This window comes from Fusarium oxysporum, chromosome 1 (genome assembly GCF_000149955.1).
Source record: "Fusarium oxysporum f. sp. lycopersici 4287 chromosome 1, whole genome shotgun sequence".
Classification (NCBI taxonomy): Eukaryota; Fungi; Ascomycota; class Sordariomycetes; order Hypocreales; family Nectriaceae; genus Fusarium; species Fusarium oxysporum.
The window spans coordinates 3,746,816-3,774,547 of record NC_030986.1 but is presented as its reverse complement, the minus strand read 5'-3'; the positions used below and the strand labels follow the sequence as shown (position 1 = coordinate 3,774,547).

At 49.7% G+C, this 27,732-nt stretch overlaps 12 protein-coding genes and 1 non-coding gene across 15 annotated transcripts; 6 read left to right on the top strand and 7 right to left on the bottom strand.

Annotated features, from left to right (window-relative positions):
• Positions 1–2,659: 2,659 nt before the first annotated feature.
• FOXG_00687 (uncharacterized protein) lies at positions 2,660–4,678 on the bottom strand. 2 transcript variants are annotated; one of them, XM_018377216.1, is made up of 3 exons: positions 4,157–4,678; positions 3,131–4,083; positions 2,660–3,077 (listed from the first exon to the last, which is right to left on the bottom strand). In XM_018377216.1, exons 1-3 carry the CDS (start codon positions 4,347–4,349, stop codon positions 2,904–2,906), a joined length of 1,320 nt encoding a protein of 439 aa, XP_018232903.1. In that variant the 5' UTR covers positions 4,350–4,678; the 3' UTR covers positions 2,660–2,903. The 2 variants fall into 2 exon arrangements, with proteins under 2 accessions (XP_018232903.1, XP_018232904.1); XM_018377217.1 differs by having other exon boundaries at positions 2,673–3,077; positions 3,131–4,506.
• Positions 4,679–4,824: 146 nt separating this feature from the next.
• On the top strand, positions 4,825–6,610 carry FOXG_00686 (uncharacterized protein). Its single transcript, XM_018377215.1, has 3 exons — positions 4,825–5,115; positions 5,180–5,305; positions 5,359–6,610. Exons 1-3 carry the CDS (start codon positions 5,064–5,066, stop codon positions 6,060–6,062), a joined length of 882 nt encoding a protein of 293 aa, XP_018232902.1. The 5' UTR covers positions 4,825–5,063; the 3' UTR covers positions 6,063–6,610.
• Positions 6,596–9,881, bottom strand: FOXG_00685 (uncharacterized protein). Its single transcript, XM_018377214.1, has 3 exons — positions 9,349–9,881; positions 7,363–9,291; positions 6,596–7,314 (listed from the first exon to the last, which is right to left on the bottom strand). Exons 1-3 carry the CDS (start codon positions 9,642–9,644, stop codon positions 7,038–7,040), a joined length of 2,502 nt encoding a protein of 833 aa, XP_018232901.1. The 5' UTR covers positions 9,645–9,881; the 3' UTR covers positions 6,596–7,037.
• Positions 9,882–10,610: 729 nt separating this feature from the next.
• Positions 10,611–10,692, top strand: FOXG_17928. Its single transcript has one exon. It is a non-coding gene; the product is annotated as a tRNA-Ser (tRNA).
• A 156-nt stretch (positions 10,693–10,848) lies between these two features.
• FOXG_00684 (uncharacterized protein) lies at positions 10,849–12,939 on the bottom strand. The gene is made up of 3 exons (XM_018377213.1): positions 12,166–12,939; positions 11,220–12,102; positions 10,849–11,163 (listed from the first exon to the last, which is right to left on the bottom strand). The coding sequence occupies exons 1-3, from the start codon at positions 12,783–12,785 to the stop codon at positions 11,017–11,019; spliced, it is 1,650 nt and encodes a 549-aa protein (XP_018232900.1). The 5' UTR covers positions 12,786–12,939; the 3' UTR covers positions 10,849–11,016.
• FOXG_00683 (F-type H+-transporting ATPase subunit B) lies at positions 12,928–14,736 on the top strand. The gene is made up of 4 exons (XM_018377212.1): positions 12,928–13,165; positions 13,255–13,703; positions 13,767–13,989; positions 14,043–14,736. The coding sequence occupies exons 1-4, from the start codon at positions 12,976–12,978 to the stop codon at positions 14,066–14,068; spliced, it is 888 nt and encodes a 295-aa protein (XP_018232899.1). The 5' UTR covers positions 12,928–12,975; the 3' UTR covers positions 14,069–14,736.
• FOXG_00682 (uncharacterized protein) lies at positions 14,326–17,312 on the bottom strand. 2 transcript variants are annotated; one of them, XM_018377211.1, is made up of 2 exons: positions 15,389–17,312; positions 14,326–15,295 (listed from the first exon to the last, which is right to left on the bottom strand). In XM_018377211.1, the coding sequence occupies exons 1-2, from the start codon at positions 16,864–16,866 to the stop codon at positions 15,142–15,144; spliced, it is 1,632 nt and encodes a 543-aa protein (XP_018232898.1). In that variant the 5' UTR covers positions 16,867–17,312; the 3' UTR covers positions 14,326–15,141. The 2 variants fall into 2 exon arrangements, with proteins under 2 accessions (XP_018232898.1, XP_018232897.1); XM_018377210.1 differs by having other exon boundaries at positions 14,399–15,275.
• FOXG_00681 (ubiquinone biosynthesis monooxygenase Coq6) lies at positions 17,244–19,284 on the top strand. Its single transcript, XM_018377209.1, has 2 exons — positions 17,244–17,612; positions 17,661–19,284. Exons 1-2 carry the CDS (start codon positions 17,444–17,446, stop codon positions 18,953–18,955), a joined length of 1,464 nt encoding a protein of 487 aa, XP_018232896.1. The 5' UTR covers positions 17,244–17,443; the 3' UTR covers positions 18,956–19,284.
• Positions 17,346–20,912, bottom strand: FOXG_00680 (NADH-ubiquinone oxidoreductase 49 kDa subunit, mitochondrial). The gene is made up of 3 exons (XM_018377208.1): positions 20,066–20,912; positions 19,274–20,015; positions 17,346–19,222 (listed from the first exon to the last, which is right to left on the bottom strand). Exons 1-3 carry the CDS (start codon positions 20,711–20,713, stop codon positions 19,206–19,208), a joined length of 1,407 nt encoding a protein of 468 aa, XP_018232895.1. The 5' UTR covers positions 20,714–20,912; the 3' UTR covers positions 17,346–19,205.
• Positions 20,913–21,349: 437 nt separating this feature from the next.
• FOXG_00679 (uncharacterized protein) lies at positions 21,350–22,502 on the bottom strand. The gene has a single exon (XM_018377207.1). It carries the CDS (start codon positions 22,229–22,231, stop codon positions 21,614–21,616), a length of 618 nt encoding a protein of 205 aa, XP_018232894.1. The 5' UTR covers positions 22,232–22,502; the 3' UTR covers positions 21,350–21,613.
• Positions 22,503–22,855: 353 nt separating this feature from the next.
• On the bottom strand, positions 22,856–24,493 carry FOXG_00678 (uncharacterized protein). The gene has a single exon (XM_018377206.1). The coding sequence runs from the start codon at positions 24,460–24,462 to the stop codon at positions 23,596–23,598; it is 867 nt and encodes a 288-aa protein (XP_018232893.1). The 5' UTR covers positions 24,463–24,493; the 3' UTR covers positions 22,856–23,595.
• A 1,548-nt stretch (positions 24,494–26,041) lies between these two features.
• FOXG_17927 (uncharacterized protein) lies at positions 26,042–26,398 on the top strand (the record flags this gene model as incomplete). Its single annotated transcript, XM_018397945.1, has 1 exon — positions 26,042–26,398. The coding sequence occupies one exon, from the start codon at positions 26,042–26,044 to the stop codon at positions 26,396–26,398; it is 357 nt and encodes a 118-aa protein (XP_018232892.1).
• A 108-nt stretch (positions 26,399–26,506) lies between these two features.
• Positions 26,507–26,740, top strand: FOXG_17926 (uncharacterized protein; the record flags this gene model as incomplete). Its single annotated transcript, XM_018397944.1, has 1 exon — positions 26,507–26,740. The coding sequence occupies one exon, from the start codon at positions 26,507–26,509 to the stop codon at positions 26,738–26,740; it is 234 nt and encodes a 77-aa protein (XP_018232891.1).
• Positions 26,741–27,732: the final 992 nt, after the last annotated feature.

Below are 27,732 nucleotides of genomic sequence, written 5' to 3'. Positions count from 1 at the left end.
AGGCCCATCCACATGGGTGGATGACCCCTTAAACTACCTACCTGCAGATACCACACCACACCCATGCCTCCTCAACACGATCCAATCTGATCTCACGGGATGAATCTATTGTATATCTCGCTCGTAGAGCCCAGAGCAAAGCCCCTCCCTCTCGCCACTTGATAAGGAAGCCCTAGCCTGTCTAGCCTATGCTCGAGACAGTTGTCTCCTCAGCCGCAACATCGTATCAATTGTCTAGAGCCTCAAATACGAGCAGTCTTGATGGCACCATGACACTGATCTGATATTCTCCCCCGCTTTATTAACGTACACAACTCAATTCCTCCGAAACTAAACTTGTCCAAGACGGGCCACCTCATGACCAAAAGGGGCGTTCACTATTGACTCTGAGTCCACAACTAGTAGGCAAGCCTATCTAGAATTGAGCAATGCTTCATTTTCGTCTTGACGGGAACGAACCCACCCAAGACGGAGACACAACCCTCTTCGAGGTAGGTTAGATACACCAACAAGGGATGGTCCGTGTTTGCGTTGAAGAGTCCGGTAAATTAGACAGATGCTGCCTTACTTTACTCGGAAAGGCAGCTATTAAGTCTCATGCTAAAGTTGCCCACATGCATCTTTAATCTCGCTGCTTTCGAGGAAACGACCAGCAACCGTGGTAACACAGCAGCAATGATGATAAGGGACGTTTATAGTTGCATGAGCAGGGAATCTATAGTAGACACAAGGTACTGCCAGACTGTGTCTTTGATAGAGTATGTATCTGGTAGATAAACTCAATGTCCCTAGCGTCTGACAAAGTCCGTTGTCGAATACCTTAATTATTGCTTTATCTTCACCTCCCAAAGGTTTCAAAACAACAAGACAAAAAGCCATTGCTTCTAGCAATGCAACAATGAGACACCAGCCAGGGGCCGGCTTTCAAGACCCCACCAACTTCAAGCCGCTTCCGGGTTCTGGTGCCAGCCAGGGACCAATTCTGTTGCAGCCACAATGCTAGGTCTGGGGTACTTGCTATACTTGTCCATTTGTGCATGAGGTGTGCTATAGTTGAACGAGATTCATATTTCATCGTAATCTTACGTCTCGTCCATACAGATGTTACGGATTATGATCCCCTCCCTCACCATCAACGAATATAATCACAAGCCAACAACCACATTGACATACATATCAACTTATCCTCCAATGCTTAGCGTATCGCCAATGTCATCCCAAGTCATCCTCAGCCTCACAGGCTCCCAGTAGAAACAAATCAAAGACCTTTTAGCGTGGTGTTTACAAGTCGAGCCCAGGCTGGGTCGACCGCGCCTCTTCAGTGCCCCCTTTGCAATTGCGATCCCATCAACTAAATAAACCAGGACTCCTTTACCGAATGCTCTATTTCCTCCCTATGACCCATTTGAAATGGTCTAGACGACGATTGTTGTCCATCCAAAATGGATCCAGATTCAAGAGACGCGAGTCGACGACTCGTTAATAAGCCTCCACCTTTTCGTACCTGGGCACGAGTATTTCTTCGCCACGGGTGTTTTTTTTTTAGCAACCCATGTGTCGCGCTAATGAAGCAACTCGGCAAACCAGGACTGGACTGGTACCAAGGCAAATTGCACGCGTGTTCATCTAGTCTATCTCTCATATGAATCAAGCCTCAATCTCAATCAGTAACAGTAGACTAAACATCTGACGCGTATTTAGATGAGGCGTACGCAAATATAAAATAATTTTCACTCCACCCACTGGCTGGATGGAGACGTCACAACTGAGTCATCTGCGTATCACGAACCTTTCTGCAGACAACATCCATGCAAGGGCACTTGCAGTGAGTGACGCAGGAGGCTAACAGTGGAATCGTATCACAACTCGATTCTCATTGCTGCATGTGGCTACCGTTTCACCACTGCCATGACTGCTCATGTCAGTATTTATAGTGGTGTTGGGTTTCATAACTGTACTGACCTCTTTAAGAGGCTCAACTGTAAGACGATATGTCGATATGAACCGGCCAAAGCAATACGAAGTTGACTTGATTTGAGATTGAGTTTTTGAGATGATCACTGTGCTAAACTAGAGAGCCAATCAATGCATTGGTACTCTCTGCAGCCCTTTTGAACTAGTCAAGCTGGCGTTTTGAACGTTATATCATCATACAACGTCCACATGTAAGTGGTTAGAGCAGCCCGTATCTCATTTGTTATAATGTTGCTTCTTTGCATCAAAGACCAACCAGACACCCCCTTCGGGATCAACATTCGCCTTTCTGACTGCCGCTTCTCGCTACGACGACATCATGGATCCCTGGTTGAGTCTTTGCGTCAGATAGAGCAGCAAACCATTAGCGAAAACCATTCGGTTTACATGCTTACGTACAGTCATCTCTATCTCATCACTAATCTCCGTGCTCGTCCTTCTTGTCAGGTACAAAGTCAGCAAAGATCGACTCCATGGGTACGGTTTCCACGGTCCCCTGGCAGTACGGAGTAAATTCAAAAGACAAGCTCAAGAAATTCCCACACTCCCCCACGTCCCATGCTTGTGAGTTTGCAGATCTCAATCAATCCTCCCTCGTAGTGGCCGTTGAAACTAAGGATAGAAGCGAGTTTGGTTTTTAGCCGCCTCATGAGACATCCTTAGGTTCATTCTACGTCAAACCATTCTTCAAATGAACTCGATCAACATTTCGTGCATGAATCTCAAGTATATTCAATTCGCAGTCTCATGTTCTTTACAGCGCTGCTCAAATCCCAACTATTCCAGAACGCCTACCCGCCAACGCATACAGCACTGGACTTTTGCAATATCTACATACAACTGCTCCCACCAATGGACACCTCCGTCAAAGCCCATCCGCCAAACCGAGCTGATCTCGCATTGTAGACATAAACGGGCTAATTTCCCTTTCACTGGTCCTTGGTTCGCATCTTCTTGATACGGGCCGCACCTTCAAACAGTCCTCGATCCACAGCTGCAGCAACAGTCAGGGTTCCACCAACGATAGCGCAAAGTCCGGCCAGGAAACCACTGAAGGTCTTGGCCTTCTCCTCACGGTTAACGACCTTCATGGGCGAGATATCCTAGACAGATGTTAGCTTCAAGAATTGCTTCGTGTCAGGATACATGTACTTACGTAGGAAAAGAATACGCCAGGAATACCACCACTGGTGTGCTGACGCTCTGCGTGGCCCTCAGCGGCATCGTTACCACCCGCCAGACTTCTCTTATGGCTAGTCACAGAGTACTGGTGAGTCTCAACGCTGCCATCTTCAGAGTAACCATAGGCTCCAAGGCCAGCGTTGTCGTCCTGCAAGAGACCAGCAATCTTGATACCCTTGCTATCCCAGCCGAGAGGAAGGTAGGAGGTAGGCACGATCTTGACGAAGTACATAAAGTTGAAGTTGGGGTCGTGGATCTCCTGGCGCGTGTTGTCGAGGGGGTTCTGGTGGTGGTTGGTCCAGAGCGAGCTCTTGGTGCCAACCTTCTTGGCAATGTTGTCGGGCAGTTGAGGTCCGAAGCGGAGAGAGTGGATATAGTGAGTGAAGTCGTGCGACTTGCCCTTAGGGACATCCCAGTAGTTCTTCAAGTCGTGGACGTGCATGTTACCGCTGCTAAAGCTTCGGCCGGGAGCAAAGTGGAAGTTACCAATGACCTTGTTCACACGCAGACCACCCTCGATACGGCATCCCTCCTCGCGCTGGGCATCCAGCTTCTCGCCATAGTGTTCTCTCTCGCACTGCTCAACACCCTCGCCACGGCCAAAGGCCCACGAGGACTGCGCATAGGCTTCACGGACTTCGTCGCAAGTCTGGCAGCACCCAGCCTTTCGAGCATTGGCAGGAGGCTGAGCGCCGTAACAGCCACCACAGTATGAGGGATCGAGATGGTCAGCGGACTCGTCGTGTAGGGCAAGGGACTTAATGTCGATAACGGCACCGCCTTGATTAGCAGGCTGGAGGCGGACCTTGTTCACTCCGTGCATGACTCCGTGTTGCTGTTCGCCAGATACATCCATAACGTCAAGAGTCAAGAGCTCGCAGGGCATCTTGGGGAATGTGATATTTAAGTGAATCTCCATGCGCTCTCCTGTGAGCCACAGTATGTCAGCATTCGAGCGGAAGTTGCGCTTTATTCCTAGGAATAGCAAAGGCTTTCCTACCTCTTCCCTTGTCCACAATGAGCTCCGGGTGTATTTCAATGCGTCGATATTCTGCCCATTCACCCCATGACAGGAACAAGACCACTAGTAGCGACACGATAGTGACGATACCACCACTTGTCGTTCTGATTCTTGCCTCATCGACCGTCTTGGTAAAGGCATCGAGCCTTGTGAATCTCGATTTCGGCGGCATAATGATCTACTTGCGACAAAGAAAGCCAGCGCAGTTGTGGTTGTAAGTCGAGGGTATCCGTAGCTGAGGCGCCAATCAAAAAGGAGAGGGTTGATGGCGAGATAGAGTAACGAGAATGTAACAAAAGAATCGGCTATCAAAAAGGAGAGGCAGCATTGACTGGAGTTTCTCGCTATTGATTGCGGGTCTGCACCTGGCACTCGAGGATCCGGACAATTCAAAGAAAAAGAAACACCAAGCAAATGCGAGAACAGAATTACAGTACAAGTTGTCCAGTTGTTTTCCCCAAATCCAAAAAGGCCACCTTTTTCCTACTGCGGCTGACGTCCTCTTGTAAAACGTAGCTCCGGGGGGGGCGCTTTGCAGGGTCTAGTATCCTCTATTTGCGCACTAAGCCAGGGCGGGTTTGACTCGGGGCTTCTGGGGCCTGTAAGTTTGGAACAGAGACCCAAATGACTCTGTGTTTTGAATGGTCAACAGATCGTCTCCACCGGAGCTCTAGGTTTGCCCATCAGCCTAACCTTTGTTCTTTGGCAAGGCTGAGAAATTCAATAACTTCTCCCAGACTTTGGCATTGCATTACATCTTGGGCCGTCTCTTCTTATCTTCACTTTGTGATACATGAAAATTGGCCTTGACCAAAATTGTTTGATTCTTTGACTCTTGTAGTTCTCTTTCTTCTTCCAAATACCCTCGCATCACAGAAACTTCAATATGTCGACAAGACCACCCTCTCGCGTCGTCTTTGTCGGCAATATTCCCTATGGTGAGTTCGACCACATTTGCCATGGTTGGTAGTCGCATCGCATCGCATCTCACACTTATTCCAGGCTTGACCGAAGAGCAAATCACCGACATTTTCAGCAGCGCAGGCAAAGTCGAGCGATTCCGTCTTGTGTATGATCCCGAGACTGGACGACCTAAAGGATTCGGCTTCGCAGACTATCCAGATACCGGTATGGATGATAGTAGCCCTCAAAGACTTAATTTCTCTGACTCAGTCATGCAGATTCCGCCTCGTCCGCTGTGCGCAACCTGAACGATTTCGAGATCATGGGCCGAAAGCTTCGCGTCGATTTTAGTAACGACCAAAAGAGTAGCGATGACGACAAGGACCCAGGCATGTCTAACTACAACCCGCACGTCTCCAATGGCGCAGTTCCCAGCTACAGTGCTCAGCCAAGCACTCTTCCTCCTCTGCCTGCTGGAAAGGAGCTTCCTCACGGTGTCTCTTGCGCTGATGCTATTTCACGAACGCTCGAAACCCTCCCTCCTCCTCAACTCCTCGATATTCTCTCCCAGATGAAGACACTTGCCAGTAGCGAACCGCAGCGCGCCACCGAACTCCTCCAACAAGCGCCTCAGCTGGCCTACGCTGTGTTCCAGGCTCTTCTCCTCATGGGGCTCGTTTCTCCCGAAGCCATCCAGTCTGTCGTTGAGCCTGGAGCTCCCCCCGCCGCGTTCCCTCCTGCGCCCATGCCTAACTACCCTGTTGCGAGTAACACTCCTCCTGTTGCTACCATGCCTTATCAGGCACCACCTCAGCCCTATGCTGCTGCTCCTGTCGCGGCTCCCGCACAAGCTGCGCAGGATCCCGATGCCTTGATGCGCGCAGTTATGGAGCTTCCTCAGTCCCAAATTGACATGCTTCCTGAGGCAGAGAGGCAACAAATTTTGGCTCTCCGTGCTACGTTTGCTGGACAGCGGAGGTAGACACATACTCTCCAGCACGTTTTAGGTGTGCGTCATCGGAAACTTCACAGATCATTACACATTATCAAACATTTCAACGGCGCGTCATATCCTGGCCAAGGTCGGCATTTGGGTGTATAAGGCGTTAGGGTGCAGGCTCAGTTATGAATTTAGTGTTAGGGAGGAAGCCATTTCTGGGCAATAACCGGAAAGCAGGGCAACATCTGCATGTACTATGCATGTAAATCTAGAAGCACGAGAGATCAAATTATAACTCTACGTAATTGGGTTCTGGATGCATCTTTCTTATTTGTAGCTTTTGGTCTTGATGCGATGAGAACAAATGCTACTCGAGAACGCAGTTCAAGTATAGGGTGGGTTGCTTCAGATGTTGATAATACTGATTGAATATGGTTAATATGGCGAGAACTTATGAATGATATTTGGAAATTGAACAGACTATGAGTACTGTACGTATTAAATACAAGTATCTGGTCGGTAAGACAGGATAGAGTTTTATGGCTTCTGAAAATGATACAGATTGAATCTGAATTGAGACGATCACCAAGCAAGCACAGACTTGAATATATGTTTGTCATGAAAACGAATGACACTACAAATTGGTTCTGCGCCTCAAAAATGGCCGAATCTAGTGCCGCAAAAACATTTCCAGGGAAGAAATAAGTATGGTAATAGTGGTTTATGACAATTTTGTGTACGAATCTCTAGCCATAAACAACGCCCGTAGAACAACCTTCCTAGCAGTCCCACCCTTTCTAACAGCCCAGAGGTATACGTGTTCGCAGAAAAGCGAGTCGCAAATAGACATCCATTTTCCAAAACAACTCTCCAAACACCAAGATGACAAAGAGAACGAAGCAGCAGGGTCAAGTTGGCTGTGTGCCTTGCCATGTGCCGCGGATCAGATTGTGCAAAAAAAGGCACCAATGTCTACCCCTTATAAATATTCGTATGCAGTAAGAAGTTTGTGTTGTTTTAAACAATGTTATACACTCTCTTGGCGATCATATAGCATGCCAGGCCAAAGAACAACAGACCAGCGGTAATCCAGAAGAACCACGTAAGGTCTCCTTCGTATTCCTGGCCTGGCACCCACACGTTCATACCCCAAAGACCCGTGATGATGTTCATGGGGAGCACAATCGTACCGAGAACAGTAAGCTTGCCGAGAACATCTGCCGTCTGTTCTTGACGCTCATTCATCCGTATGTTGATCTGTGCGAGGTAGTTACCGTGAGATCGAGCCAGTATCCTGTACATATTAGCAAAATGTAGCTCCAATCGTAGAGAAAAGTCTTACTTTTCATAGTGGCCCAGGTTAGCTGTCATTGTGACGATATGGTCTTGAATGTCACCGAGATACAAGCCAATCTCAGACCGTGGCGCAACTTCCCACCGCTCATTGCAACGCTTAGCAAATCCTTTGATTACATCTGCCTTGTTGCCTAGCAGCCTGTATAGACTCATAACTCGCTTTCTGCAATCTCCCACTCGCCGAAGCATATCTGTGCTTGGATCTGAGTTTGTAAGTGCATCATCATTCTTGGAGGAGGTCTCGTTAAGTCGCTTATCAGCAGACGAATGCAGCTTTAGGATGGCGTCGTCGATCTCGTCAACCTCGTCCTCAATATTCTGTATCAAGGGAGCAAACACATCGGTAATGTCGTCGATAATAGCGTATGAGATCCAATCTGAAGAAAGAATGAGGTAATCTTTCAGTTGCCGGATTCGGCGTCGGACATTGGCGGGATGAGGTGTCTTGGAGAAGTGAAAGCTGAGAACGCCTTCACGAAATACCACGACATACATATCAACTGGCTCGAGAAAGTTATCGCTGTTGTTGTCTTGGTCGAACGACCGATAGTTAACAAAGTAATAATGTCGGAAGAGCTCGACCTTCTCGCGAGCCTCCTGAAGCATAATATCCTCTGCGGTAAGTGGGTGAATGCCAAAAGCTTTAGATATGACCTTCATCTCAGGCTCCGTGGGGCAGAGGACATCAAGCCACCAGACTGGTCTTTCTCCGTACCTGACAGTCCTTTCCTTTGGTTCGCCTGCAGTGTTCTGAGAAACGTGAACACTTTCATCGGCAGACTTCCGTCCAGTAGGTGTAGCACGTCCAGATTCGCTTCTTGAAGCAACATGTGCGAGAGGATCCTTGAGCGGCGACGTAGTCCCTTCGCGCAAGTCGTGGTGATCATGAACTGTCGATAGTGATGGCTGGCGCGTGTGAACTTTGGAGTTACCCTCTGTAGCGGTGCTGTGATTGCGCAAGCCCGTTGGAAGAGCTGTAGGTTCCATGTCGTCTTCATCTGATTCGTCGTCGGATAGCACCCGAGGATCTGGAACAAAAAGTTCCCGGAAGCCACCACCAGGCTGAACCAGCTCAGAGATAGTCTGACTGTGAATTGTGCTCTGGAACTCCTCGTTGAAATATGTGAAACGATATGGGGACTCCTCGTCCGTCTGGTACCATCCCTTACGCACAGGGCGCAAGCGGCCATTGATGAGCTGCGGTTCTGTGATTCTCTTTACACGGCGCTCCTCCGTTCGGTCCTCCTTTTCCATGTGACTCCACTCCTCCAGTACAGATAAGTCAGGCCATTGACCACGGCGGCGGCGCGTGCGATACTGTCGGTGCTCATGAGCCTGCGATTGTGTATCGTCATCTCCGAGCTCTGACATACCAGGAGCAGGAAAGCAAACGTCCTGCTCAGCTCCGGTTGTCATTCGCCGGCCCATATCAGGGCGATTGTCACCCATGCCCTCCATGTCGGAGAGGATGTCGAGGTCACCCATCATGCGATGCGGAGAGTCGTCGCGACTTGCGCCAAGCCCATCCCGAATCATAACATCCCCCAAGCTTAGTTCTATACGGTCCGCGGTACCAAAAGTAGGCGAGCCTGGCATGGATGGAGGGGCGTTGACATCGTAGTTATCTCTTGCGCCAGACGAAGTTCCTAGGCGCGTCGTTGAAGACTTGATAGACGCGCGACGACTTCTCGTCTGGTTTGATCTTGCGTCACTTGCGCCGTAACCGGAAGTCACTGATTCGCCGAGCAATGGTGCGTTTTCGTCCCACGGTGTGTGGTCAGGATGCTCTTCCTCGGCAGAGACAGCTGGTATGGATCGTAGACGGTTGCTGGCTGAGCCTGAGTAAGGTGAGACTGGTATGCCGCTGGCAGCTGGCGTCGTTGATGCTCGGCGGGGACGCAATGGTTGATGGTCCCTAGAAGTTTTTGTTAGGAAATTGCCCTCAATATCCGTCCCGGCCAGTCTAGCTTACCGATGATCCAACAATGCTTCACTATCTATACTGGTATTGCTCAAGTTGGCTCTCGGAAGATTGAAGAACCCTTCTCCCGTTGCTTCGCGATCCTCGTCGTGATCATCATCATCCAATGCCGCAAAACTCTTTCTGCGCGTTCGCTTCTTCCTGCCGCCGCGATGGCCCTTCCTCTTCCTAGCCTTGGATGCGTTGGAGTTATTTGACGACTCAGGAGCCTGGAGTTGATTGGAGATCGAAGCAGGAGGAGTCGCTTTGCTAGTGCTTGCCAGGTCGGCAAAACGATTGCTCGACATCGCGAATACCTTCAATGGGCGAACGAGCGTTTTTAAGACGGGTGGGAAGAGAAGAAGGCTGAGGAGGAGAGGAAGACCACCAACGCCAGAGGTGCAGTGTGGGATTTCTCGCTTGGAGCTGCAAATGAAGAGGTAATGATGTCAGCTATCAATGGTTGACAGGGATGTATTTTAGTGTAGTTTCCACTAATAGACAACCTTGAGATAGTGGAGGCCAAGAGCAGGCCAAGAATCACCTTATTTTTTAGAGTTAAGATATGAACGGGTTTTTCTAAATGGACTTCTCATCGCTTACCGTTTGTCCTGTATAATATTGGTCGTGGTAAACGGCCGATGGCCACAATTGCTGCCCACGTGATGTATTCACAGTAAACAGCATGCTAACTTTAGCGGCGATTCAACAGGGCTGCAAACAGACACAGGCTGACCAGTAACCTATGGCGATGCACTTGCTGTAAATAGCAACCGATCCCCACAGTTTGGGGTGACTCGCTTCAGGTTTTCAGTGGTAGATATGGAGGTTAGTAAGGTACTGGGTAGGTAAGTAGTCATTGAACCACTTGAAGCGTCGACTTGTTCTGTGGTCAGTATTGGTCTGAACGTACCTATGCAAGTGATGCGACTAAACTACGATATCTTTATTTCCATCTACAGCATCAATGGATGTACTACATGCCATTTGACTCTGGCCGGCACATCAAACGGATGCGTACCATCAAAATAAGCAGCGCCTTGAGGTTCACTTCATGTAAGTGAATGTCTACCTACCTGCCTGTAGAGCCACATACATGCACCCAAAGTGATCCCAAAGAGCCACTCCCCACCAATCTGAGTTGACATAGGGGCAATTCAACTCAATGTTTATAGAGAAGGGACAAACACTGTGACTACGAAAGGTAAGGCATGCATCTGAGCAGACGTCCTCCTGATGCTGAATAATTTTCACCGGAATCAATCCTCAGCGAAGGCGCGGTGGCAGAGTGGTCTAATGCGATAGACTAGAAATCTATTCTCTTCGGAGGCGTCTGTTCGAATCAGGCCCGCGTCGATAGGACCGGTCATGTACAGGATCGGATGTTATCTTTTTGCATATTTCACACTACAAGTTAAGAAATTGTCACCTAGTCTTCAGCTTGCTTGGCTCCAAGTCTCGGTTGCTTTATGTGTAGCTTCGGCATTACTTCTCTCTTTAAATATTCATAACTTTAGAGGTATGTTATTTCTGATATGTCAGGTCTGAAATTCTATTATTATCAGCATATATTCTGCTGATATATACCAAAGTAGTACTGAGTTACATGTTCTTCCCCTATGGAACCAGTCTCCGCCAGAACAACATGTGCATGGTATCAAAAATAATCCTCAATCAACTTCAGTTGCCAAAGTCCCACAATCTAACTAGTAAGCTATCTGGTTCGGCGTCAGCATCCCCGTCATTTGGCGTGAAGACCTTTTTGGGGATGTGGAACTCAATAACAGGCGCCTTCTTTACATCCTTTGTCATCTCGGCTTCGAGGAGCTATGTGACTGTTAGCAAAGTGCCCTACATATATTGCCGAAGGAATGGGGGCTTACAGTGGCATATGAGTGGTCGAGGAAATCTTCGATGTTGTAAGACTGCTTCGTGAACTGCTCCGAGATGATCTTGGTGATAGTTGCAACATTAGGATGATAATGCGATTGAAGTTGAACAAGCTCCCACAGGCAGCTTTCTATCGCATCTGTTTGCATAGGGTCCGTCTCTTCGGAGAGGAAAGGATCATCGACACCGTGCTCCTCAATTTGCTTCTTCACCTCTGGATCTTGAACCTCTCGATGAATCATGAATGTACATGTTGGGTGACGCTTGAGCAGGTTGTAGATCCAAGGAGTCACGAATACGATAGCTCCAGGGGGTGCGTTGAGCGCAAGACGAGCAAGGCGCTTGATGAAGCTGGCCACCATGGCCGCTGGTAGATGTGTCGAAGCAAGAAATGTGTCTAGAAGACGGAGGAATCGGGATCGATGCTTGGAGTGAAGAATGTCGCGATCGAGGAGAGAGTAGAGCTTGGTATAGAATGAGGGATAGTCAAGGTTGCGTTCCGAAATCAAGTAAAAGACACCGGACAGAGCCAAAAGAGACATTGAACCGCCCGAATCGTAGCAATTTGTCAAAAAGTCCGAAAGTAACTCAGGTTTTGTGAACCAGGGAGCAATCACGGTCGAGATGACGTTGAGAATTTGCTTTCGCTGGTCCTTTTCCTCAACAAGGGTCATGAGAGAGAGCCATGCCTCCTGAGCTTGTTTCTTGTGCTGATTGACGTTGCGTAGATTATGTGTCTTCTTCTTTGGCTTGGGAACAAAGAAATCTTCAAGTTGATCGGCAGATTCAGGGACACCGTCCAAAGCTGACAAGAGCGCAAAGCATCGATCAAAGAGCTCTGGCGAAGCATTGCCTTCTTGTTTCTCCACAATGTGTCTAAGTGATGGTCAGTTGAGAGCCCCCTGAGTTACCGTGGGAAAAGAATCAGAGGCGACTTACTTGACTGCGTTGAAGGTAAAGTAGCGGATATCGTCGTATTGCTCCACATAGTCTTCCACATATGCCTTGATCACATCCTCATTTTCGCTCTCGAATAATGAGGAAACAATCTCTCGAAGAAAAGCTCGAGGGAATGTGTACTCGTCCTTGTCATAAAGGAACTCGCCCTCTGCCTTGAGTGTTTTCATGCATAAGGTCAATGCTGGGGTCGCCAACTCTTCATCTTGTAGAATAGTAACCAGAATTTTCTTGAACTCGGCAAATCGCTCCTTCAGCCATCCCACAATAAAAAGGTCTTTCTCAGATAGAGTCTTCTTGGCGATCAAGGAGCCTTGAGTGAGTAATCGGATAAAGATTCGGCACAAGACAACTGTAGAGAGCATGCTCTCCTGGCCCCCATTCTTAAAATCATTTGCAGTACTGAGCAAAATGGTGAGGTCGTTATAGTTCTTCCGTGACTCTAGAATCCCTTCTTCCATTGATAGAATTTTGGCGCTGGCATCTTCAGATTCATTGCTGGATGTTGACGATGCTCTCTTTCGTCGCTCAGTGGTGGACTTCTCATGAGTTGAAGAAGACCTCTTGCGCTTGAGGCGCTCTGCAGAGGCCGCTTTGGGCATCGTGGGTTTGCTAAAGGCGTATGATGATTCGGTTTAACGTAATTTGCGCAATAAAATGAACTGTCACTTTTTCCCTTTTTAAAAAGTCAAAGTCCCTACTTTGAGAAAAACTTACTTCATTCAAGTTCATGAAAGCAAAATATCGAAATCTTTCTTTGATCGTTGAAAATTTGACCAATCATATCCACTCATGAGCCAACGGCAAAATGCCGGCTCCAGATCTAAATCTGATGTGTCCAGGTCACGTGCTCTTGATTGTTGCCGAACTAGCGCGATAAAACCTCAACCTCACTTCCAGCTCTCCGATCAACGACAAGCCCCGGATACCCCCATCACGAACCATCTCACAATGGCGTCACGCTTGGCACGAAGCGCCGTCGGTATGTGAAGAAATCTCGAATCCCTCGAACCGAACCCAATTCGAACTCAATTGGCGCGCCGCCGACCCCTGCTGACTCCCTATATGTAGGCGCTCCCCTCCTCCGACCCGTCCTCGCCCGCCGAGCTGCCCCTGCCATCTCTGTTGCCGCCGCGCGATACAACAGCAATGTTCCCGCCGAGGACCCCAAGAAGAAGGCCCAGAGCATCATCGACGCTCTTCCCGGTAACAGCCTGCTCAGCAAGAGCGCTATCCTGAGCTCCGCCGCTGGTCTTTCCATCTACGCCATCTCCAGCGAGTACTACGTCATGAACGAGGAGACCATCATCGCCATCTCCCTTCTCTCCGTCTGGGGTGCCTTGATCAAGTACGGTGGCCCCGCCTACAAGGAGTGGGCTGAGGCGCAGAACAACAAGATCAAGAACATCCTCAACAGCGCCCGTGCCGACCACACCGAGGCCGTCAAGGGCCGCATTGAGGACGTCAAGCAGATGGGCAGCGTTGTTGAGATCACCAAGAACCTTTTCGAGGTTTCAAAGGTAATTCCGAAGTGTCCATTGAATGGTAGCTGGAAATATGGCTGATTATGGTTGTGTTTGTAGGAGACCGCCAAGCTTGAGGCTGAGGCTTTCGAGTTGGAGCAGAAGACTGCTCTTGCTGCTGAAGCTAAGGCCGTCCTTGACTCTTGGGTTCGATACGAAGGCCAGGTCAAGCAGCGACAGCAGAAGGAGCTCGCTCAGTCCGTTATCGCTAAGGTCCAGAAGGAGCTTGAGAACCCCAAGGTCCTTCAGCAGATCCTCCAGCAGAGTGTTGCTGATATTGAGAGTACGTGTAGCCAATTATTGCCAATCAATGGCATTACTAACACTTCCCCCCAGAGATCGTTGCCTCCAAGGCCCAATAGATAATTACACGCCGCCGCTAGAGTCTCGGTCCCTAGATTCCACGGTTTTTCTTTGTACCCCTTCTGTGTCATAACAACACCTGTGCATTAGCCGAATCAATCAAGACCCTAGTTACTTCATTGTCGGAAAGCTGTTACCCGTGAGATCTTGGGAATTTTTGGGTCGATTGTGTTCAATTGGGTTTGTCGGAGCTTGTAAATTGCTCGTCGGAAAAGGTCGGGATCTCCGATATCGCCTATTCTCGGCGTATAGCAAATGTCCAAAACAAAACATTTCAGCACAACGACTTCGTCTTTCCTAGTGAATCATTTCAACAAACGCCCGCCGTACATTTTTGCAGTCTGTCGCAAATCGTCTCATTTGGTCATGATGCTTCATCATTACTCGAGGCTCTTTGTTGAATATGGGTTGTTCTGAAACTATCGTGCATCTACACATGATTAATCATACATGGAAAAGACCAGCAACCTCCAACGCCAATTCCAAAGGCATATGCTCTATGCTTCCTAATATCTTTGTCCAAGAAAACCACCCCTTTTCGTCAAACATTTAGGGAATAGTGATTATGAAATGCGTAAAGCAGGAAACTTGACGGGAAATATTGAACGTGAATATTAGTAGATCGGTCTCGATTCCTCCCACTTTTTTACTTCAGGGGTTGCCTTTGTTGGCTCTGGCGACTCTAATTGAGAGTCAGGACCGAGTGATACCCGGCCGCTCCGTCGCCTCCTTGCACCGTCACCCGCAACAGGGCCAATCCACTCCCAAGCGCGACCTACCTCGCCGCTTCTTCCTTCGCGCTGACTGGTTCGAACATTGCTGTTTTGTTCTACAACAGCTCGAACCCGCTGCCAGATGCGTTCTCGCTCAGACAATGAGTGAATAGCCCGGAGGACGTCATCTCTCAGGTTCGGTAAAAACAGCCAAGGATCATCGATGCCTTCTTCACCTAGCTCCTTCTGATTGGCAAGTCTACCCAGTACTAGGTCGACGAGAGCAGGAATTTGAGCAGTTGTAGCTACATGCTTCCGATATCGGGCTCGCAAGTAGAAAATAAAGAGAATCAAAACGCTCAAAAGTCCAGCTGGGAATCGATATCTTGCCAGGCCGAGTCGGATTGATCGTTTGATCGTGCAGGTGTACGGAAGGCGAGCGAGAGACGAGGACGATAGCCATCTGTCTGAAAGATCGGAGGAATTGGACGATCTGTAGGGTCAATGGTGGATCTGGTTAGTCAATAGTCAGAAACAGTTGGAGCAATGAAATTGTCGCCAGATCGGTCATGAAAGTCCTGGGTCGTAAAGAGAGAAAGAACTTACGGTGCTGTCTCAAGGATCTCGACCTCATCTCTAGCTGCGACCTCGCCAATGGCAGCAGCCCACAGTTCATCAAACTCCTCCTCATTGAGTCTCTTGGACCTCTTGCGGCTCACGGTCGCCTTAAGCTCGTGTTCAGCCATCGCAGGAGAATCCTCTTTCTTGCCATCCTCACCAACAAGCTCTCCGCACTCATACTGAGCTCGGCGATCTCTGAGTTCTTCAATAGCTCTATCAGCTACAGCTTTAACGCGGCGCGCTTTCTCGCCATCCGGCTCACAAGTAGGTGGAAGTGGCACTAGCCCACCGAGGGACAATGGGTGCGGCTTGAGAATGAATCCATTCTCGCAACGAACCGAAAAGTCCTGGTAACAGTATGCGTGCGAAGGGCAAGGCTCGCACTGAGGCTCAATGAAAGGAACAAGAGCGTCGGGAACAGGAATGTCTGGTGAAATAAGTGACTTTGCTTGACCACCGACTTCGCAATAGCCGACCGCGATTTTCTCTTGACGATACCACGCAAGATAAGCTCCGAAAAGAGACATCAAGAGGACAAAGAGAGGCGCCTTAAAACCACCTCTTCGAGACACCTGTTGAGAAGGCTTGCGAGGCTCAATCTCCATTTCACCCCGACTTGCAGCTTGCTCCAACTCTAATTGCTCGTTGGGGGTGAACTCCTCGCCAGGTTCCAGTAAATCCGGAGTCGGCTCGCGGTATCTGGGAGTAGGCTCAACATCTTCTTCATAATCGTCATTGTAGCCATCTATCCTGCGCCGGGACGATGACTTTACACTTCTGATAGGGTCGCCGGCAGTTGTACGGCGGCGATTAGTTGGGGTTTTATGTTGAGCAGGCGAACTGCCACTCTGAAAAGGGTTGTCGTGAGTGAACACGCTTTCTTCGTGGTCGGGCAGGATTGTCTCTTCTTCTTGTGGTTCGTCTTTGATCTGTGGCGTGACTGTTCTCCTCGGTTGGCGAATGGAACGAGGGGCATCGTAGTTGTCGTGGTCGTCAGCGTGAGAAAGCGCACGGCTTACTGATCGTGTGCTGCGTTTGGTAGGGCTCCTGGGCGCAGGAGTCGCCAGGACATCATCCTCAGCCTTAACACGTGCCGACGACTTTCGAGGAGACTTCGAACGCCTCTTGGTAGTCGACGGAGGTGGGAGATCGTAGTCGTCCCAGGTACCGTTATCTTCCGGACTGCCGGCATTCACGATTCCCATGCTTGATCTCTTAGCTCGGGCGCGCTGAGCCCGCAGCTTTGGCGCCTGAGCCAGTACATGATCTTCAACCAGCTCGACGAGCTGGGCCTTTTTGGCAGTCGCGGGGTACTCAACATTATGCGTGACGAGAATCGATCGCAGACGCGGGATAGTGACCGAACGTGGGTCAAAACCTTCTTCGAGGTAGTCCTCCATGTCGGCCATGGCGGCAGTCGAGATCAAGGAAGTGCGCGATAAGCGAAAAGAGTTTGGGAGCATAAACGAGGATGACGATGCGGGATGGTGTTCAGGCCGCAGTTATGAGACCGCCTATGCCTTGAGCTAGAGCTTGGTGTAGGTGGGAGGAGAACAACAAAGAAGGGCCACGCAACACTCCTGATCTTCCACGATGGCTTTAGGTGACGATGAAGACAAGAGAAAATTGATTTCGTCTTCACAAGAACAAACTGCAAAAAGCAGCAAATTTTAGTCGCAGTGGGGGAATGGATCGTGTGAAAAGGGCTTGTCTCTGGGTTGACAGGCGAATTGTTGATGACGGGCGCGGGTGAGACCCTTGACGCAATGATAAATTGAGTAGCGCGGTTGTCTGTGGCAACTCAAATCAAGCTCGTGGTACAGAGGCACTCCCCTGTCACTTGACCCGCTGGATCTTCCACCCATGTAAGTGCAGCACCGCCACAGGTGCTATCAGCCACACAGAGCGCCACTTTTGTCCCGCGAGCTATCGAACGATTGAGGGACGATTTGTCGAAGATTTGGAGCTCCAAGTCATACTTTGACAAAGGGGTTGTGCTTAGCTCTTCGAATCTAGGGGATCAATTGATATCAAATACCAATGCTGGCTCGAAAATCTGTGCTGGGAAAGCCCGGCTTCGTCTGCCGGAGCTGTGTACGACAATATCAGTATCAGCTGCGCCGGGCTTCCACTTCGACACAGGACAATATCTATGATGTTGTATGTGTTGGTGGTGGGCCAGCAGGTCTGAGCTTACTGACAGCTCTTCGTGAGTTTTTCTTGCCCGCTCAATCGGCAAATAGCTAACAAACAGTAGGGGCTAATCCTCTAACCGCTGGTCTCCGAGTCGCCCTCATCGAAGCCCAGGACCTTTCCAAAACCAAGTCGTTCTCACTCCCCTTGACCCAATTCTCCAACCGATGCAGTTCTCTTACCCCTGCGTCGGCTCAATACCTCGACAAAATCGGCGCATGGCGACATCTACAGCGTGAACGTGTGCAGGACTACCAGGAGATGCAGGTTTGGGATGGAGTGACAGGTGCCCGCATAGAGTTCGACTGGCCACCCAGTACGACTGGAGACAAGACAATTGCCTACATGGCTGAAAATCTGAACTTGACATCCGGCCTGCTCAAGAGACTACAAGAACTCGGCGGAGTGGACGTCTTTGACAATACGAAAGTGGAGAGTATTGACCTGGGCAAGGAGACCGAAGAATTGGATCTGAGCGAATGGCCAGTCGTGCAGCTCTCGAGTGGCCAGTCACTGGCAGCACGACTTCTTGTTGGCGCGGATGGGGCAAACAGTCCAGTACGCACATTCGCCGGTATCAACAGCCGCGGATGGGACTATGGTAGACATGGCGTTGTCGCAACGCTCGAGCTTGAAGGTGAGGGCTGGGGCGGCCAGTTCAACAAGATTGCGTACCAGCGATTCTTGCCTACGGGTCCAGTTGCAATGCTCCCTATGCCTGGCAAATACGCTACGTTGGTCTGGTCTACTACACCTGAGAAGGCCGCCTTGCTCAAGAGTCTGAGCCCCAAGGACTTCATCGCTATGGTCAACGCCGCCTTCCGTTTGAGCCCCGTCGACATTGGTTTCATGCACACGCAGGACAATAACCAGGCAGAGGAGCTATCATGGCGCTTACAGCACACACATGTTGATGCGGACTCGCTTCCACAGACTGTTGTTGGAGTTCAGGAGGGGAGCATCGCATCTTTCCCTCTGAAGTTGCGCCATGCCGATACATACACTGGCGAACGTGTCGCACTTGTCGGCGATGCGGCGCACACTATTCACCCCTTGGCTGGTCAAGGCTTGAATCAGGGTCAGGGAGATGCCCAGAGCCTAGCCAAAACCATTGAGTATGCTGTCTCTCATGGCCAGGACCTTGGCACTCAGCTGTCTCTCGAGCCTTACAACAGCGAGCGCTATGCCGCCAATCACGTCATTCTTAACGTTTGCGATAAGCTTCATAAACTCTACTCTGTCGAGAGTGGCCCTCTTGTGCCGCTTCGTTCAGTTGGTCTTCGGGCTGTCAATGCTCTCGGCCCCCTGAAGAATTTCTTTATGGAGCAGGCTTCTGGCACTGGTACTAAGCTATTGTAGACTTCTGGCCAGACAAACCCTCAAACTCTCAAAGCATGTACTTTTGTCTGTAACATTAGAACTGTACATAATCACACCCAAGAATAATGGAAATAAGATGATTCATTGCTATTTCAGAACACGCATCACCTCTACATAGCTTCTCGCTCGAGCACACGACGTTTGTGGGAGTATTTACCGTGGTCTCCCTATCAGCTATGATTACAAACAAAAGAAACCCATTCTAACCTTCTTTCTTTTCGAAAACGCTTTACCTATCGACCTCACCTACGATTGTATTAGCATAGTTTCTCAGTAAACGAAAGGAAGCAAACTTACCGAACACCAGATCCATAGTACCAATAACCGCTACAGCATCAGCCAGCAAGTGACCCTTGGAGACGTGATCGAAGCCACCCAAGTGGGCAAAGCCAGGAGCGCGAATGTGGCATCGGTATGGTCGCTCGCTACCATCAGAAACGACGTACACACCCATCTCACCCTTAGGGGCCTCGATGGCAGAGTAGGTCTCACCAGGAGGAACGGCGTAGCCCTTGGTGTAGAGCAAGAAGTGGTGAATAAGAGCCTCCATGTTCTCCTTCATGGCGGATCGAGGAGGAGGAGAGACCTTGTAGTCCTCAACACGGACGGGGCCTGCGGGCATCTTGTTGAGGCACTGGTGGATAATGCGGAGAGACTGTCGAAACTCCTCCATTCGGCAAAGGTATCGGTCGTAGCAGTCACCGTTAGTTCCAACGGGAACGTCGAACTCAACCTGGTCGTAGGCATCATAGGGCTGGTTCTTTCGGACATCGAAAGGAACACCAGAACCTCGAAGCATGACACCAGTGAAGGAAAGGTTCAGGGCCTCAGTGGCGGGAACAACACCAACACCCCTCAATCGCTCAATCCAGATACGGTTATCAGTCAACATCTCCTCGGTCTCGTCGATTCGGTCGCCGAATTGGGTAGCCCACTGGTAAATATCGTCGAGAAGGCCAACGGGGATATCCTGATGAACACCACCGGGTCGAACGTAGGCAGCGTGGAGACGGGCGCCGGAAACACGCTCGTAGAATTCCTGGAACATGTCAATTGCTGATTTTCTTCAACTCCTCATGATCCACCTACCATGAGCTTCTCACGCTCTTCGAAACCCCACAGGAAAGGCGTCAAAGCACCAACATCCATAGCGTGTGAAAGAACAGACATCAGGTGGTTGAGAATACGGGTGATCTCGCCAAACAGAGTTCGGATAAACTTGGCTCGCTCAGGGATTTCGACGTTGAGAAGCTTCTCAACAGCAAGAGAGAAGCATTGCTCGTTGGTCATCATAGAGACGTAATCAAGTCGATCAAAGTAAGGCAGAGCCTGGAGATATGTCTTGTACTCGATCAACTTCTCAGTACCTCGGTGCAGCAGACCGACGTGGGGGTCGGCTCGGACGATCTCTTCACCATTGAGCTCGAGAATCAAACGCAACACGCCGTGGGCAGCGGGATGCTGAGGACCAAAGTTGACGGTATAATGTCGAACCTTTCGGTCCTGGACGGAGTTCTCGCGCGACTTTCGGGTACCGGCTTTTCGGGGCTTGGAGAGGCCGTAGGCATCTTGGGCGGATGAGAAGTCTTCGTCAACGGGGACAAGTCTGGTGCCGACGGGCTCGACAGCGGCGGCGTACTTTCGCAGGCAGGTCGTCGAGAAAGGGCGGGCAGCGAATGTTGCTGGCCGCATGCACAGGCTTTTGGCGCCTCGGCTGGCGAGTCGGAGGGAAGCCATTGTGTGAAGAGCAGAGAGGGAACGGCCGTTAGTAAGACGAGATGTGTAGAGTCTCCCGAGAGGGCCTCTGGCTCGAGGTCAATGGCAGGTTGATGGAGGGGAATTCGCCTTCGTGATAGTGGCCGTCATCTCCCGCGGTCCGGGGATCTGTGTCGAAACCTGGGAGCTTTGCTCTGGGTGGTGGGTCGGACTATTATTCTTGCGGGAAGGCTAGCCAATCAGAAATCAACCATTACTCGTTGATTTTTCTACTCCGCGAGCAACATCTGTCGCCAATTGCATCACATCACTCGGCCGAGTTGCTGTAATTGAGAAAAGTCATGCTGTGAACTTTTACTGGGTTCTATCTTGTATGGTTCAAGGCGTTTCGATAATGTGTATTGAGATTTTGTACTCTTCTTATGAAATAAAACTTTCACTTTTTGAATACCCCGAGCTTATCGCTGCAACTTCCCGCTAAGAATCAAAGCCGTCATCTATTCATTAGGCCCAAGACGAGGAATTCTTGATTCGCCTCAGCTAACAATTTCTGAATAACTGAGAACAGTAACTAATACAAGGCATTTTCTATGAGCTAATCTCGACTGCGAGGCGAAAACTGAGTAAACTTGGTGGCACATCCAGCAAGACGTGCATAATAGCCATAAGGTGTTCGTTACACAATCTTCGAGCCATAAGTGAAGTTGGTCTTGCTTCTCTGTATTTTTTTTTTAAATCTCAGAGATGAAACTTCGCATGCCTAACCCAAGCAACGCCTATATGCTGACCCCATTAAATGCGCCAATATTGTATAACTAATATCAAGTTGAACAAGCGTTCTGATTGATATGATAAACGACTCTGCATTATAAGTATAATATCTTCAGTGTCAGGTCTGCATCTTCCTTAACTCCTATTCAGCTATAGTTCGCTCCTCAACAGACCGAACAGAACCTCGTCTAGTATTTCCCCATTCTTGCAAACAGCACCTCTCCTAGTGCCTTCTTCAACGAGCCCAGACTTCCTTAGTACATTCTGGCTTGCTTTATTGCCCCCATTTGCACACGCCTCAATCCTGTTTAACTCAGGCCATGTTTCGAAACACCATCGTATGAGCGCCTTGGCAGCTTCAGTTGCATAGCCTTTTCCCCAGGCTGTCTCAGCCAACCAGTAGCCCATCTCCCATGTGCGGAAATAGACGTCGTTCTTGGCCATCATGCCTATAGTGCCTACAAAGACCGGTTCCGACGAAGGGTTCTCTGTGGTGTTGGCCTTGACAAAGATGCCACAGTGTTGCCCAGCACCGTCAAAGTTGTTGGCTACGTTGTTGATAAAAGACTCTGCATGGGCCAGTGTGTAAGGGGATGGGAAACCATCGCGCATGTTTTTGGAGACAGACTTGTTGTCAGCGGCTTGAGACATGACTTCTGCATCGGACGGATAGAATCGACGGAGGATGAGACGTTGCGTTTCGAGTATTTTTGCTCCCGGCTCCTCGCATGTTGATGAAGTTGCTGTTAACTTTCTTGTGCTGGCCATGGTGGGTGCTCTTTGAAGTAGATAGCAAGTTTGTTTGTGATGTTTCAAACAAGAATACCAAGTCAGAAATAGTGTAACATGGGCTTAGTTCATCAGTCCAGAAAGTGAGAAGTTTCCAGCTTGGTTGGTATTTAAATCAAATGTACCTGCCGATATGACAACTTCAGTGACTCACGACGGCGATGCCTCAAAAAGGGGGCTATTGTTGCCGTACTCGCCGATTTACAAAGGTCCCTCCCTACACGCGGCTAGTGTCTTACAGGCAGTTGCATTAGATGCCGCCAGGAAGTGGAGGTTACGACACGTCCACAAATAGAAGTATAATCGAACGATAAGCAAGACACCTGGGTTACTATACTGGGTGAAAGATACCACAGGTAGACTTTAAGTGTGTTAATTAAGTAAATTCTTACACAAATTCGACAAGTTGTTGACCTTTTATATGTAACGACAATAGTAAATCGCATCTATAGCTACCGTACCTTGTTTTATGATGCCGCCCGATGTGCAAAGCAACCCAGTAGAGCGTTACAAATGAATCATGTTGGATGGAAGAGGATCATCTCAAGGCTCTTCCGTATTTTCCAATGACAACTACAGATTAATTAGTGTTTTCAGCACCTGCTGGTTGATATAATAAGTAATATTTAATTATTGTAACCATTATTATATGCTAAGCGCCATGACTTCTCCTAGATGAACAAGACAATGGCCCGTTTTGACGAGATCCCAGTCATACAAAAAAGGGCTCTCGTATGGCCGCCTTTCACCAAGACCAATCAAGCTGAACCTTATGCCCTCGCCGCGCCAAGTTGAATGCCTTGTATCGAATATCAAACCGGGCAAAACAGAGCATGCCGCTATGGAAGACCCATGCTAGCTTATTGGTATCCTTTGTTTCCTATATGATTCACTCCGTGTCAGGTCTCTACCGATCCCTTGATGCCAAAATCTATATCTCTTCTTCTCCCTCACTGCCGAGCCGCAGGAGCATTAAGGTATACATTTAGACCATAGGGGCCATTGTTTTTGCAAACGCCGCGACCAAGATCGAATGATGTAGGCCGTTATGAACAAAGGGGGAATAAAGAAAAAAAAGACAATGCCTCACTGTCCCCTTGGGGAAGAAAACGCCGCAAACAGACCAAAACGAACAATAATAGACTTTTAATAAACCCCTCGCCATGCCCCAGAAGATGCAACGAACGACATCCCGCTTTGTAGTGATGAACAGTGCTTTTGTTAGGAAATGTGAAGAATGACCAAAAGGTCATATTGTGTTACTGACAAAGGAAATTATGGCTATGGCCGAATTGTGAAAGATGGAATTTGGAACCAACCCCGAAAACACCAACAAAATCAGATCAAGGTCTCCGAGCAATATTAACACCTGGATTGACGAAGGCTCTGTATGCAATGTCGCATAGACGTCGCACGACGTTGGTTGTTCCACCTGTGACCTGAGACTCATCGTAAATGAACTTGGATGCAACTGAGAGTCTGTTCTTGGGGTCACTCTCGTCGGCATGTTGAGGAGCAGTGTTGCCGTAAGGAGAATCGAAGTGGGGAGCAAGTTCTCGAACAACTGCAATCGAGTAGAGAACATCACGGTTCTCACGACCATCAAGTAGATAGCGCATTCTCGAAAGCATTTCCTCCCTAGACTTGGCGGCAGATGGACCATTGGGATCCTCTCGCGTACGCACGAACTCAGCCAGGCTGTACCAGAAATCAAATTGTCGAGTTCGGTAACTGTCAGGGTCTTGCATTGGTGGGCAGAGTGGGTTGACTGATAGATAGTCTCCACACAAAAGGGCCTCAACAACTCGAACACGGTTTTGGGTCTCTTTCGCATCACCATCGTGCGGCAGTGTTGTGGTACTGATAGCAGAAGCTGCAGTGGGAGGGTCGTATGCTGCTCGCGCAAGCTCCCACACAAGGCGCGTCTCAAGAATACCAGAGTAAGCCATCTGGGTTTGATCGTTGACCTTTACAGCCTCCAAAGCCTTGAGAAAAGATGCCATTAATTCGACGAGACGCTGGCTTCTGGGAAACGAAGGTGATCCATTTTCTGTAAAGTGGTACCACCCGGATTCAAAGAAAGAGGCAAGCCCAGGTGCGTACATTTCATGATACACCTTCGTGATTTCATTGTGAGTCCCCTCAGTGTGGGCAATGTTCTGGGACGTAGGAACTGTGCCCAGGAGATCGATAATTTCATCAATCTTCATTTTGTTGGCTGTCAGAAACGCGCGTAAGCAGATGTTCTCAACAGCAGCGCAGCAAACGACGAACAAGGGTGAAATCAATAGTAGGGGGCGCCACCTCTAAGATGTTGGTTGTTGTCAGCAAGAGGCCTTTGTTCAACCGCTCTAGAGCTTTCTACGTTTGAGGTTGACGAGAATCCTTGAAGGGCTGGGTCGATTGCGGGCGGATACTCGTATGTCGACTCAGATTTGACAGGAGGAGATGCAACGTTGGAAAAACTCGAGTCGTAGCTAAGCGAGGTAATGGACGGGTTAGGGCTTGCTGTTGTCGCGTGAGCTGTTGCGTAGTTCTTGTATGGCTTTTATTTTCGCTTTCTGTATGACGCTCTGTTCAAGCCGAAGCCTTTTGGGTGTTGCACCAGAATAAATATCAATGGCACTTTCATCACCAGGACTTGGCTCACTAGACTGGGGAGTTCTTTGGCTGGGCGCGGGCTGGATATTAGAAGATGATTGTCCACCCGCTTGTTGTCTGAAAATGGGGTCGTAACCGAGACACTCGCGCTTCGACTTTTTACAGTTGTTGCAAGTCGGGTGTGTTTCGTCGCACTGGGAGATGTTAGAGCTGTGTTGGGCGGGGTGCTATCTCCACCAAAAAGTAGAGAGGGGGTTTGTGCAGCTGCCTAGGAGATGCACGGTAGCTGTGACCAATGACAAGCTAAGCAGAGCTCCCAAAACCTCGAGGAACTTAGACTCCAAGGCAGTCCATTTACTGGAGCGCTCTGAGGTTGGAATTGGGCGATCGCGATACAAGCATTACTTGGGAGAATCTGGGGCGATGAGTGCTACGTGAACGTGAGTCTTGCTCGTTTCTGTGGCCTCCTGGCAAACGAGCAAGTGTGCAAGAAGCTGTAAGCTTGATGCAGCACAGGGTTTTGGATAACCTGCTTTAAGCTCACCACCTGCGACACGTATCTGAAGCCCGCCTTCTTCCCAAGTCATCTTCTTGATTCGCCGCGTCCCATCTCGTGTTTCAAGGTCACGAGCTGCACAAGGGGAGATAAGTATGAAATCATAGCTCACCTTGATACGACGTTTTCTGCAAGTCAGACAGCCTGTTTTTGTCCGACGTTTAATCTCCTACAGGTCACAGTCAGCTTCAATCTTGCCAAACCCTTGGCTAGCTATGGCCTGTCGGAACGAGACCCCTAACCAAGCTTCAACACACCTTCTTCGGTCCCCTATGGCCCAGAAGCCGCGGATCGTGAGGAATAGCATAACGAGCCATAGAATCGGGAAGACCGTAGCTTGCCATTGGCATGCCTTGGTGGCTATAGAATGGCACACCGCCTGACGTGGGCGCCATATGCATGTTCATTGGCATGCCCTGCGGATTCGACACCGGAGGCCCATGTGGGTTTTCGATTGTCCTCATGCTAGGCAGCGGCATACTGACAGGCATAGGACTCGGTCTGTATGGCTCCGTTGCTTGACTCGTGACTACAGGATAAGGGGCATATTGGGCGGCTGATGGGCCTGCCGAGGACGCATAAGGCATCGAGGAGCCCGGATAGCTCACATGCTGGCCATGAGGTAGTCCTGGATGCTGGTTGGACATTTCCGAGTTGGACGTGGGTGTCGAAGCAGCCTCGGGGGCCCTGCTGTCGCCGTTCTGCTGAGGAACCGCGGGCGGAGCGGCAGGAGCAGCAGGAGCCGAGGCTGGCGTGAGTGTCGGCACGGAAGAAGAGACGACGAATGGTTCGGATTCGGAGGATGCGGCGGGTGTAGAGGTAGGAACTGGAGCGGTCGTCGAGGCGGTCGGGCGGTCCGCAGCCGTGAACGGCACTGGAGCAAGCTCGGTGATGGGTGGGAGTGTCGTCTCGGCAGCAGCAGTGTTGAGAGGTCCAGCACTCGTGTTGGAAGCTGGAGGAGCGGTGACAGATGTAACTATGGGAGCTAGAGAAGGAGACGTCGATGTCGGAGTAGAAATTGTAGGATTATTGGGAGAGTCACCGTGACTCTGCCCATGGTCTTCTTGAGCCATGTTGTTTTTTAATTAGAAATTTTTATGGAGCCTCAAAGCAAAGTCAGGAAGAAGGACAAGCGACCAGGGGGACGCGACCCTGGGTCACGGAGGAAGTCGAAGTGCTGGCGCTGGGCAAGGAAGATCAAGAGGAGCCAAAGCCAGGGCGTGGCAGGGGGAGCAAAGGCGTGCAAGAGGGGCAGAACCCAGTACCAGGGGTCGCGACACGATGCGACGGCGATGCAACTGCCACTGAGAGCAAAGCAAGAGTCGCGGTGATGGACGGGGCCAAGACCATCAACAGGTGACGCACTGGAGGAGGAGGAGCAGCAGCGACAACAGCACAGCGAAGAGGAAGATCGCAAGACCCAGGGGTCCAAGAGGCGGGATCGGAAGCGAGGCTCAGAGGCTGAGCTCCAAGATCGGGGGCAAACGGGAAATAGAGTTGGCTCGTCCTGTCCCTTCGTCGTCGTCGTCAAGCATCGAAGATACTATACTGTACAGTACAATACTATACAACAGAATAACTGGATCGCCCCCCTGCCCGGTTGCCGCGTGGTAGTGGTAGTGGTGGGAGTGGTGACCGTGGTGGTGGTGTTGGTGTTGGCCGCCGGGTCCCAGTAAATTGAAAAGTTCTAGTGGAGACGGGCCGGGCTTTGTAGGCCGATGCCCATACGGGATGATCGATACTCGACAAACAAGCGCCGCGCGAACTTGGTCCAGTGAGCGACCTGCTTTACTCTACTTGTAGAACTTATGCAACAGACGGACGGGTATGTAAACGAAATGGAGGCGAGGTATTTGCCCAGCAGAGCAGTTGGCAGAGGCAGGTGCAAAGGAGTCTCGCTTATTGAAAAGGCTGTTTGATGAGGCGCTCAAGGTCGGATGCGAACAAACAAACAGTCGGCCTTCAAAGTTTTGAAAATTGGAGTTGATGGTTGTATCATTCCCATTTTGGTTCCTAGCATAACGCATCAATCGAGCAATCAGCTAAACGGAAGAATAGTAGCTCCAGCTAGAGCCTCTTTGGAGCTGGAAGCAGGTGCATTAGCGGCGCATCGCCCGTCGAACGACAGATCTTGGCCAATCTCAAGCTTCAAAGCTTTACCTTGTATAAACTTCACACAGACATGGTTACTCCATACTCTCAATCTCATGGATATAGAAATATCACATACATATGCTCATCATCTCAAGTCGGCTACTACCTACTAACGAGAATTTCTTTTTCGCGTTTCTCCTTTACTCGCTTGACTAGACCCCTAGTATCC

Excerpts from the sequence above, each read along its gene's own strand:
- FOXG_00687 (XM_018377216.1), bottom strand. The coding sequence starts at position 4,349 with ATGCCGCCGAAATCGAGATTCACAAGGCTCGATGCCTTTACCAAGACG. Across the intron at positions 4,084-4,156 it reads CATTGTGGACAAGGGAAGAG|GAGAGCGCATGGAGATTCAC; the intron begins GTAGGAAAGCCT and ends TGTGGCTCACAG. Across the intron at positions 3,078-3,130 it reads CTGGCGTATTCTTTTCCTAC|GATATCTCGCCCATGAAGGT; the intron begins GTAAGTACATGT and ends ACATCTGTCTAG.
- FOXG_00686 (XM_018377215.1), top strand. The coding sequence starts at position 5,064 with ATGTCGACAAGACCACCCTCTCGCGTCGTCTTTGTCGGCAATATTCCC. Across the intron at positions 5,116-5,179 it reads TGTCGGCAATATTCCCTATG|GCTTGACCGAAGAGCAAATC; the intron begins GTGAGTTCGACC and ends CACTTATTCCAG. Across the intron at positions 5,306-5,358 it reads CGCAGACTATCCAGATACCG|ATTCCGCCTCGTCCGCTGTG; the intron begins GTATGGATGATA and ends TCAGTCATGCAG.
- FOXG_00685 (XM_018377214.1), bottom strand. The coding sequence starts at position 9,644 with ATGTCGAGCAATCGTTTTGCCGACCTGGCAAGCACTAGCAAAGCGACT. Across the intron at positions 9,292-9,348 it reads GAAGCATTGTTGGATCATCG|GGACCATCAACCATTGCGTC; the intron begins GTAAGCTAGACT and ends AAAAACTTCTAG. Across the intron at positions 7,315-7,362 it reads AACCTGGGCCACTATGAAAA|GATACTGGCTCGATCTCACG; the intron begins GTAAGACTTTTC and ends TAATATGTACAG.
- FOXG_00684 (XM_018377213.1), bottom strand. The coding sequence starts at position 12,785 with ATGCCCAAAGCGGCCTCTGCAGAGCGCCTCAAGCGCAAGAGGTCTTCT. Across the intron at positions 12,103-12,165 it reads TTTACCTTCAACGCAGTCAA|ACACATTGTGGAGAAACAAG; the intron begins GTAAGTCGCCTC and ends ACCATCACTTAG. Across the intron at positions 11,164-11,219 it reads TCGACCACTCATATGCCACT|CTCCTCGAAGCCGAGATGAC; the intron begins GTAAGCCCCCAT and ends ACAGTCACATAG.
- FOXG_00683 (XM_018377212.1), top strand. The coding sequence starts at position 12,976 with ATGAGCCAACGGCAAAATGCCGGCTCCAGATCTAAATCTGATGTGTCC. Across the intron at positions 13,704-13,766 it reads ACCTTTTCGAGGTTTCAAAG|GAGACCGCCAAGCTTGAGGC; the intron begins GTAATTCCGAAG and ends TTGTGTTTGTAG. Across the intron at positions 13,990-14,042 it reads GAGTGTTGCTGATATTGAGA|AGATCGTTGCCTCCAAGGCC; the intron begins GTACGTGTAGCC and ends ACTTCCCCCCAG.
- FOXG_00682 (XM_018377210.1), bottom strand. The coding sequence starts at position 16,866 with ATGCTCCCAAACTCTTTTCGCTTATCGCGCACTTCCTTGATCTCGACT. Across the intron at positions 15,276-15,388 it reads GAGATCCTTGAGACAGCACC|ATCGTCCAATTCCTCCGATC; the intron begins GTAAGTTCTTTC and ends TTGACCCTACAG.
- FOXG_00681 (XM_018377209.1), top strand. The coding sequence starts at position 17,444 with ATGCTGGCTCGAAAATCTGTGCTGGGAAAGCCCGGCTTCGTCTGCCGG. Across the intron at positions 17,613-17,660 it reads GAGCTTACTGACAGCTCTTC|GGGCTAATCCTCTAACCGCT; the intron begins GTGAGTTTTTCT and ends AACAAACAGTAG.
- FOXG_00680 (XM_018377208.1), bottom strand. The coding sequence starts at position 20,713 with ATGGCTTCCCTCCGACTCGCCAGCCGAGGCGCCAAAAGCCTGTGCATG. Across the intron at positions 20,016-20,065 it reads AAGAGCGTGAGAAGCTCATG|GAATTCTACGAGCGTGTTTC; the intron begins GTAGGTGGATCA and ends GACATGTTCCAG.
- FOXG_00679 (XM_018377207.1), bottom strand. The coding sequence starts at position 22,231 with ATGGCCAGCACAAGAAAGTTAACAGCAACTTCATCAACATGCGAGGAG.
- FOXG_00678 (XM_018377206.1), bottom strand. The coding sequence starts at position 24,462 with ATGAAGATTGATGAAATTATCGATCTCCTGGGCACAGTTCCTACGTCC.